Below are 9,881 nucleotides of genomic sequence, written 5' to 3' on the forward strand. Positions count from 1 at the left end.
GTGCCAAGGGCAGGACCAGCACTGAGCGTTGTTGAGCCTCAAAGTGAATGACTGAGAGAACCCACACAGGTAGGCTACACTGACAATTGAAAACAAAATGTGTTCAAAGCCAGGTTGGATAAAGCCTTGAGCAACCTGCTCTGGTGGGAGATGTCCCTGCCCAGGGCAGGGATTAGGACCACATGATCCATAAGGTCCATTCCAACTCCTTAACACTCTATGATTGTTATAATTCTATGAAAATACAGCAAAAGAGATGGGTAAAATTTCCACAACTACCCCAATATCCAGTCCCATTTTTCTCTTGAGTTATTCTGTTCATGCTTCTGGCTGTGAGCTTCTCTATCTGTGCAAAGATTTGGAATGGTAGCACCCATGTCAAACATGGCATATTCTGACAGAGAAAGTGTGTCTTCTCCAATAGGAGTGACTTCCCAATCCTAATACCCAGACAGGACTTAGATCCAACACAGGATTTTCATGAACACATACAGCAGCTGAAAAGCTCAGAGCATAGAAACAACCCCCACACGCCCTAGATCACTTTGTCATAAGCAGGTGATGTGGTGAGAGATCAGAAGGCAAGTGACAGAATGTAACTGGTTTCTAAAACCAAAATCCAGTCCCAATCCTTCTCCTCTCTGGAAATTGTTCCAGAATGATTAGTGTTACTCCTACATGCATGACCTATCATCACTATGAAGGACACTTGCGTGCAGATGGCAACTTCCATAGTGAACCATGTAGGAAGATCACCTGACTACACAAGGTACCTTTGGCCAGCTCTCTGAAGCAGACAGCAGAACATTCTTTGCAGTTAGCTCATTTTCCTTCAGGTCTAAAAGGACCTTTTGCCTCCTGCACAATCCAAATGACAGGGTACATCAGTAGGGGAACGAAAGGCTTTACTCAATTCTACATTTAAAAAGCACTTTCATAGGTCACTTGACATACTCAAGAGAATGTGTAAATTCTGCTGTCCCCAAGTCCATAATGCAAGTTTCCACACCTAATGAAGTCACAACATGGCAGTGCATTCCACCCCAGCCTTCTCTCTCCTTCCCATTATGGTCTATTTTCTGTGAGCAAACAAGCAAAATTTTCTCTTAAATGAAAGCAAGAACCTGAATTCTTAAATGCACAGGACACTGCAGAACAACCCTGTCCTCAGCTGAGAAGGAAAGTACTAATGTCAGTTCTTCAGAAAACTAGATTCCCACAGAGACCACTGGAGAAGCACAAGGAATTGGGACAGCTTAGGGACTGAGGGAGTAAGCCTCAGTTCCTTATCAGAGAGGTACCTGTTCTCCTGCATCAGGTCTTTGATCTGAGCCAAAATCCAGTCCACTTCTGAAGATGAATCGGACCACAGCTCTCGAGACTTGGGAACAGACTGCACAGTCTGCATAACCTGAGGGAAGGGAAAACCCAAGCATAAACAGAAAGTGTTCTCCAGTAGCAAACACAAAGAGATTGCCATGAAAAGAAGATGCATGTGCCACACGTACTTCACCAACAGCCCCTAAAAAACTCTCAGAAGTTCCCCTTCATACAGTCGTATTATGAATTAATGTAAGCCATGCCATACCTGGAAAAGGACTGAACTAAAACACCAGGAGCACCAAGGAGTCACAGCCCTGCCATCCTCATTCTGCCCCTAAACGCTGTTCTCCCTGACTTCAGCACAAACCAGGACAGACACATTTTGAATCGTCACTCTGCAGTGGTGGGGGATGAGGTTGACTACTCAGGACAAGGTTTTGCCAGTCACATTATGCACACAGTATATGAAAATAAAACCCAGGCTGTACCAAGAAGGGAAGAGGAAATACTTAAGGTCGGTACACCTCTGAAAGTTAGTGATGTCTTCACTTGATTCACACCTTACCTGAGTCTGCTCAGCAAGGTGAGACATGCCTCCTGCTTCTGCTCACAAGCTACCCAAGTGGCAATTCCACCATCACCAACTTCTAAAACATTGGCATGAACCCAGTTACACCCCCAGCAGGTATCTAGCTGCTTTTCATTTGGAAGGCAGTAACTACTAAGAGAAAAAAGAAATTATTTTTTCTGCCAAGCAGAAATGTAATGTAAAATGAGAGTGAAAAACCAATGTGTCATTTTCAGCACTGTGATTAGCTCTCTCACCCTATGTATGTAAAGTTACCACTAAAGGCAAAAGACACTTTAGATGACAAACCAAGTATAAAGACATGACCAGAAGCGGTTAAGGAACTTCTAGCCCACCTATATGAACAATCAGACAACAAGGTACACAGTTCTCGTAGCAGAGCTGTATTTTGGCCTAGTTTAGACCTTACAGATCTATATAAATTTTTGAAGTGTAGAAAGTAGCTAATAAAATAGCTACAGAAGTATCTGGATCAGAGACACTACAGTCACATTGCTCTAACAATGACTCAGGTACAAGTGATTCTCCATCACACATGAAAAGGATCAGAGACACACACTACATTTATGCAGGGAGACTGGCAAAGATTCGGTGCCACTCCTACTCTGCAAACACACAGAAAATGTTCAAACATCAGCCTAAAAAAGCTTCAAGTAGTCTTTCTTCGATATTTGAACACTATGTTGCTCTCATGGTTAAGAAATTATCTGGATGCACCAAATCACCTGCTCCTATAGACCAAAAGAACAAGCCCATGTCACTTTGTTGCTCCATTTCTAAGTTTCAGAGATTTTACCAGCTGCAATCAGTTTTAAATTAGAGGTGTACTGTGGTGCAGCAAGTTTCAGAGGCCAACAGAGGACCAGCTTACGTGTCTTAAAATTACTGCCAACAGTTATTAATGCATAAAAGTGTTACTATTTTTTCATGAAAGATAAATTTCAGTTAAGAACACGCAGGTATCAGCTGTAAGGGTTAACACCGCTTGATGCAGACTGATCTAGGCAAACCCTTTGCCCACTCTTAGGATGCCTCAGAGTGGCAAAAACGATGTGTTACAGGAAGCTTTGTTGACAACACACATATCTAGCGAGAGTTGTTTTCTCACACACTGAGACTCAGAAGTGCATTCACCAAAAGAGGCTTAGAGGCTGAGCAGAGGAATTTCAGAAGCACTGTATGCAGCATTCAGTTAAACTGAGGTAAAAACTGTGAACTGTGTTTACACTACGTCAGTGGGGTAAGGAATTTCACATGAGCTGTGAAACAACAGTTTTGACATTACTCTTTGGACCAAGTGCTCCTTTCCCCCACTCAGCCGTGACCAGTTTAAACTCTGAAGTTGCATTTTCCTATGCAATTTGAAATACTTCCCTCTTCTGCTAATACGCTAGGTCACTCACCATGCACAGTTGATTTGTCTCCTTTACAATGCAATGTAGCACCCACAAAATATTCCAGTACCAAATACAGAAAGGGAAGGATGAACAAAGGAGAATCATGTTATCTACTCCAAAACCAAGACAATGATGGAAACCCAATGCTCATTTTCAGTAAAGTTCAGTTCAGATTTAAGTCTGCACTTCAGACTTAAATCCCCCCACTGAGGGTTGGGACTAAATGATCTGTAAGGTCCATTCCAACCCTTACATTCTATGAATCACTGCAATGTTAGCACCACTTTCCCTTAAGCCCCTAATGATATGAATCAATAAATAAGTGAGAGCAGCTCCCTAGTAACAACAGTATGCTAGTGAAGCCATACCCAAGAACCACTGGCAGGGTCTGTAACCCAGCTCTCCCCACATCTTGAGAACCAACCCAGTTACTAAGGAGAAGCTGCAGAGAGAGATTATTTCTGGGGCCAATGATTCACAAATATGAACTGCAGCACTTCAACCACTAGGCCACTGCAAAAATATACTATGGGGGATAGAAAACATGGGCTAATGACTTCTGAATGACAGGGCTCGACTTCCAGAGATGCTAGCATGAAGGGAAACAGACTAAGCACTATTCACTGGGAGAGGGAAGGCTTGGGATTTCCAGTAAGAACATATCTCCTTTATAAACCTGAACAAAGTGTTCACACTAGAAACCATCACAGCCCAAACCGCCTGCTCTCCACAGCAGAGCTTTCCTCTGGTAAGCCACGCATGACCACACCAGCAGCGATATCTGAACAAGGAACTACCCAAGGCAACAGCAGAGAGAACGCTTACTGACTCAGGCAGGAAAGGAGAAACAAAAGTGCACTTACCCGAAACTGCTCGTTCTTGTAAGATATCAGCACATCTCTGACTTTTTCTGGAAATAAATATAGATATATGGTTTAAATAGGGGATGGATCAACCACGTAAGAGGATTTTGTACCTAGGCAAGCCGCTTAGTTCTGCTGAATATACACTCAAGGAAGAAAACAGTCAAATGAAGTCACAAATTTTTATTCACACAACACTCTAAAGACTTCTGAAACTCCTAGTTTTTTCTAGGAACATAAATTCTATCAAGTGGTCTTGAACCATCAATTCCATATTTCATCACTAAAGGTGGTCAAACACAGGCAAATTGGATAAATCCAAACTGCTCAAAAAAATCCGAGTAGATCTGTTGGGGAAGAAATTGTTCCCATATGCAGCTCATGTTCTGATGTATAGTTCTGTTCTTTATACTTGCATTTTACATCTATCGCAACAGCACTAGAGCTATTCACAAACTAACCACATCCTGCTGGGCTTTATTAAACACTCGTTTACCATTTCCATGGAATGTCTTTTATGTGTGGAACACTTTTACTCCACCTGAAACACCCTCCATTCAGGTATCATTGTCACCTGCTCTGAGGATGTCCACCACACAGTACCAGCCAGATAAAATTGCACATGCAAACCCATTCCATTACTCTGCACACAAAAATCACAGAATCTGCTATCTAACTCTGTGGTTCTCTCTTTTGGCAACTGGGGCTGGGGTGTCCTTTTTCTTTAGGGTAGCCAGGGAGAGGAAGGAATAGCACATGCTTGGATCTCATTCAACATGAAGGAAGACAGGACAGCAGACAGACACTGCCAAAGAGCTAAGAGCTACTGTGTTCAAAGTTTAGTACTGCTTCTAGGACTGGACTGTTCTAATAAACACTGTGTTAAAGTGCACAGCAAATTACCTAACAATTTCTGGATCACAGCTACTGTATGTACGACTGTTACAAAGCAATCTAGAACAGACTGGAAACAAATCCATAGATCCTAAAGCCTGAAAAATCATTACAGTCACCTAGTGTGACCTTCTAGGGAGCATTAAGGGTCACTTCAGAATCTCTGCATACTCTCTGGGCCTTGGATTGAGCTGGACAAGTCATTCCCCACAAGCATGCCATGTTCTAACAATTTATCAATCAGGAAAAACTACAACCACTTTGTTGACTCTTTGAGGTACATACCTCAAATTTGCAGGCCAAACATCTAACCTAACACTCACTTCCTCCACTTAGTCACTCAAAGTAATTCACTTTGAGAAAAATCCTTTACTTTGGGTTCAAATACCTCTGGTGATGAAAAGGAACAACTGAAACAGTTTGCCAAAGATTTCCCACTGTTCTGCACTTTGGATCTCAGATTATCTCCAGGTTGAGCTACCTGTAATTCTTTTTAATTACTGCTAGTGATTTTTCTGTCCACATGAGAAGTATTTTGAAACTGGCTGAACTGCTGCTACTTTGCTCTTGCTCCATGTTAGGGTTTTGTAGGAGCTCCTCCGTTGCTTTAAGGAATTTTCCCCCATACGTGTTATCAGATAGTCGGATACTTAAGAGAGACAAAGGACCTCAGCCACTGGGGCGGGACACCTTTTTCTTTTACAAAAGACCTCAGCCAACCGAGACAGATACTAGGCCCAAAGTGGGACTCGAACACACGACCCTGTGCAGAGGAGCTCCTACAAAACCCTAACACTCCAGTTAGAACTCCAGTGTTTAGAGAGCCATAAGCATTCATTTCTATAGTGTTTAGAGAGCCATAAGCATTCATTGTCAGAAGTGGTCTCAAGACCAACTGCGTCTGTGAAGACCACTACAACTAACTCTGACAATGCTTGGTCTAGACCATCCCAAGATAGCAGCTACTGATGTTTAGGATACTGCACGTTCAATGAAAGTAAAGGATTTTATGCTACAAACTCAGTGAGTTAACACCAAGCCAGTCAGTCACTCCAGGAATTCCCCAAGACCCAAAGAAGAATCCCAAAACCAGAGCTGAAGGTGTATCTTTATGCTAGGTGATAACTGCTCTCTCTAGCACATTTAATCCTTTTATCTGCCATTGTTTTAGGGATACCTACCATGGAATTCCTTATGTTTCTGACAGGCCTCATGCTGTGGGGTTTGAATTTCCCATGCATCACTTTCCAACTCTGCATTTGCTTCCACGTCTTCCTGCTCCTCTTCCTCATCCTCACTTTCTTCACATAAGTTATTGCCCAGCTGACGGCTCCAGTACGTCTTTCGCAGCCAGTCCAGCACAACATCACAGCCTAGGGAAGAACAGAAAACAATACCTGCTCAGTGAGGATGTCTTTGTTACTGAAAACAAGTATAAGAGGTAGCACATAGTGCCACACGACTGATGCAGTCACGCTGGAGGGAAGGGACAGGTGGTTCACAGGGACCCTGAGAGGCTGAAGAGGCTGCTGACAGCCCAGAAACTAACCCAGGCCTGGGCTGCAGCCACAGGAGTGTGGCAGCAGGTGAGGGAGGAGATTCTCCCCCTCTGCTCTGCTCCTGTCAGGCCCCACCTGGAGTACTGTGTACAGTTGTGGTTTCCCCAACATCAGATGGACATGGAAGTGTCGGAGCAAGCCCAGAGGAGGCCACAAAGTTGCTAAGAGCACTGGAGCATCTCCCTGTGAGGACAGGCTGAGGGAGTTGGGGCTGTTCAGCCTGGAGAAGAGAAGGTTGTGTGGAGACCTCAGGGCACCTTCCAGGAGCTGAAGGGGCTCCAGGGAAGCTGCAGAGGATTCTGTGTTAGGAGCTGCAGGGACAGGACAAGGGGCAATGTGGACAAATTGACGAAGGGAAATTGAGGTTAGATCTCAGGCAGAAGTTTTCCCTGTGAGGGTGGTGAGACACTGGCCCAGGCTGCCCAGGGAGGCTGTGGCTGCCCCAACCCTGACAGTGTTCACAGCCAGGTTGGCTGAGCCTTGAGCAACCTGCTCTGGTGGGAGGTGTCCCTGCCCAGGGCAGGGATTGGGGCTGGGTGATCTCTGAGGTCCATTCCAAACCCTTAACATACTATGATATATCACTAATTGGCATAATGACAAGAAATGCTGTTAAGCGCTTATGAACCCAAAAATCACATAAAACTCCATTAAAGAAAAAGTGAATGAGTTTCTTGAAAAACAAAACAAAAATAAAAAAGAAAAACTTCCCCCCCCCAAAAAAACCCAACCAAAAACCCCCTAAGAAAAACTCCCACAATCCACTATCACAGGCCTGGTAACACCCACCCACTGTCTTTTTGGGCAACAAAAAAGTCTGGACACTGCTCTAGCACTGCACCTTGCTCAAGCTAGGCCAAATGTAAGCAGAAATTAAGTCCCAGCAATGGTGCTGTGATGAGAAAACAAGTCAATACTTTAACATCAGCATGATCGACACAGTATCTATAACAGTAACAAATTTTTTTTGCAGAGACTACACTGGGCATACATTAGATAGAATGGAAGAAAAATGCCTTTACTTCCATCATTATTTCCCTACCCAGTTCAGTGTAGGGACCCTGCTGAAGGTTGACTTGCTCTTCAGTGCTTAACGCAGGAATTCCCAGGAATCCCTTCAAATGCCATGAGCTGGTCATTCACTCAGGCTTGCAGTGCCTGCTGCATTTCTCTCTACATGGGTCTTTGTAAGAGTCTTGGGTGTCTCTGAACCATCCAGAAAAGCCTTTACCTATTTCCCCAAAATGAACTTCCTGTGCTGTAAAAAAGCAAGAGCACCAACCTGCAGTTCCCAGTATTTTTCAAGGGAAGGAGGAAGCCTCTGAACACCTGCCCCATGAGGCAGCAGACACAGCTCAGCTGCGCGCCCTGCAGCGCCCAGCACGGGCGGGCAGCACTCACCCCTGCGGCACAGCGCCAGCCGCGGCAGCTTCCCGTGGGTCAGCTCGTGACGCAGGTCCACCACCCAGATGGGGATATCCACCTAGAGGAACAGCCAACGACCTTACCACACCGGCCTCGCTGCAGCTCGACAGCTGCAGGCAGCCCCGTGAAGCTGCAGAGCCTCTGCTTCCGTGGGAACAGCCTCTGCCTGGCTCCTCCTGCACTACAGTCCCCCAGATTCCCACCTCTCTGATCCCGCTCCTCCTGTGGCCTAGGATCCTACAAACTTGGGATGTTACAATTTAAGCTCTTCAGTGTTACTTGCAACAACAGATTTCTTTTTAGACAGAGGAGCTGCATGCAATTTACTGAGATACTGAGAAGCAGTGGCACTATATCTACACTGACGAGACATTCTGAATGTGTATACAAGTCACATAGTAATACTCAAACCTACACACTAAATTGCACACAACTTTTTGCAGCTTTCCTAAGGACAACTAACAAGAACTATGCAAGACCTCTCTTTTTAAGCCTGATCAGTTTTGACAGGTGAGAAGCAGAACCTTTCTTAAAACCCCAGGGAAAAAATAAAGATCAATTCAACATTCTCAGACAGGTCCCAGACAAGGCTGCATATACAGGAGTCTCAGGTACTGCCTGTCCTTCACTATCAGAACTTGCTGTTGAATCCCAGATATGATGCTCAGTGCAGCTGGCAATTAAAAGACTCAAGCTGGTTCTGCTACTACAACTACAGCTTGAACCTTCCCTCTTCCACACAGAAGTGGACAAGCTCACCTGACACAAGATGAAAATGCCTGCAAGCTCGATTAAGTGCCTTTTATGTACAACTTTGCTTGTCAAAGACTAGAATTCATGAACCTTAGATTTACCTTTTTCCGTATCTCAGTAGCTGAGAAAGAAAACCATGGGACAGTATGTCAAGTGCGACCATACACATGTAAATCAAGACTTTTGGCCACACATGATTCAAAAAGGTTTTAATGACCATCAGCTTCTGTGACTCTTAATCTGACTTTAAAGAACAAAGTTTTGGATCAGTTGCATCAAGTCTCATTAAAACTTTGCTAGAAAGAACTAGTATCTATCTCCATTATTCTGGTTACAAAAGAATTGATCCCCCACAACTCACTCCACACAATGCTGTCAACAGACAATGCATAAGCCTTCTGCATAGACATCATTTATCAAGCAAGTCTTATCAAATACTTACCTCTCTAGCTAACTGTCTCAGAGGAATGCTGACCATCTTCTGTTTCCTTTCTGTGATCAAATTGACAAACCTGCATGCAGATTGGAGAAAAGATAAAGAACTATCAAGAGCTGCAGAGAAACTTGGAACCCCAGAGACAAACTCCACACAGGTAGTACAACACTGTGGTCCCAGAGATGCAAAGTGAAATTCGACAGCTGAAGGACGACATCTGCCCGGGTGTTTCTCTCTCACAGCACACAGCCCTGGAGAGCCCTTACCTGACAAGGGCCAGTCCATAAGAGAGTATGAGCTCATGTGACTTCAACCTGCCAGATACATCCAGAACCTTGCAGCGAATCAGTTCCGCAGTGCAATCCACCGCAAGGGGCATTTTTGGACCATACCTGGAGATAAAGGAAAAACAGGTGAGCAGTCTCACAGATACGCTCACTCTACAGAAAGGGCAGCTTTCCCACTCCTTCCTGCGCTCCGTAGTGCGTAACAGTCCGAGAAACAGCATCAAAGGCTCTTTCCAGGAGGCATCTCTTTGGAGCAGTGACCACGCGGCTACTCCTCGGCACGCGTTAAACGGACACTCGCCCGCACGCCCTGCGCGCACCCCGGGCGGCTCCTGGGTACGGAGGCGGCGGGGGC

At 44.8% G+C, this 9,881-nt stretch overlaps 1 protein-coding gene across 1 annotated transcript; it reads right to left on the bottom strand.

Annotated features, from left to right (window-relative positions):
• Positions 1–773: 773 nt before the first annotated feature.
• On the bottom strand, positions 774–9,747 carry LOC103803373 (ribosomal biogenesis protein LAS1L-like; the record flags this gene model as incomplete). The annotated part of the gene is made up of 7 exons (XM_009075922.1): positions 9,506–9,747; positions 9,246–9,315; positions 8,027–8,108; positions 6,248–6,439; positions 4,173–4,219; positions 1,302–1,411; positions 774–858 (listed from the first exon to the last, which is right to left on the bottom strand). Coding segments are annotated over exons 1-7 (828 nt in total), but the record flags the coding sequence as incomplete, so codon positions are not given.
• Positions 9,748–9,881: the final 134 nt, after the last annotated feature.

Source organism: Acanthisitta chloris, unplaced genomic scaffold (assembly GCF_000695815.1).
Source record: "Acanthisitta chloris isolate BGI_N310 unplaced genomic scaffold, ASM69581v1 scaffold28475, whole genome shotgun sequence".
Classification (NCBI taxonomy): Eukaryota; Metazoa; Chordata; class Aves; order Passeriformes; family Acanthisittidae; genus Acanthisitta; species Acanthisitta chloris.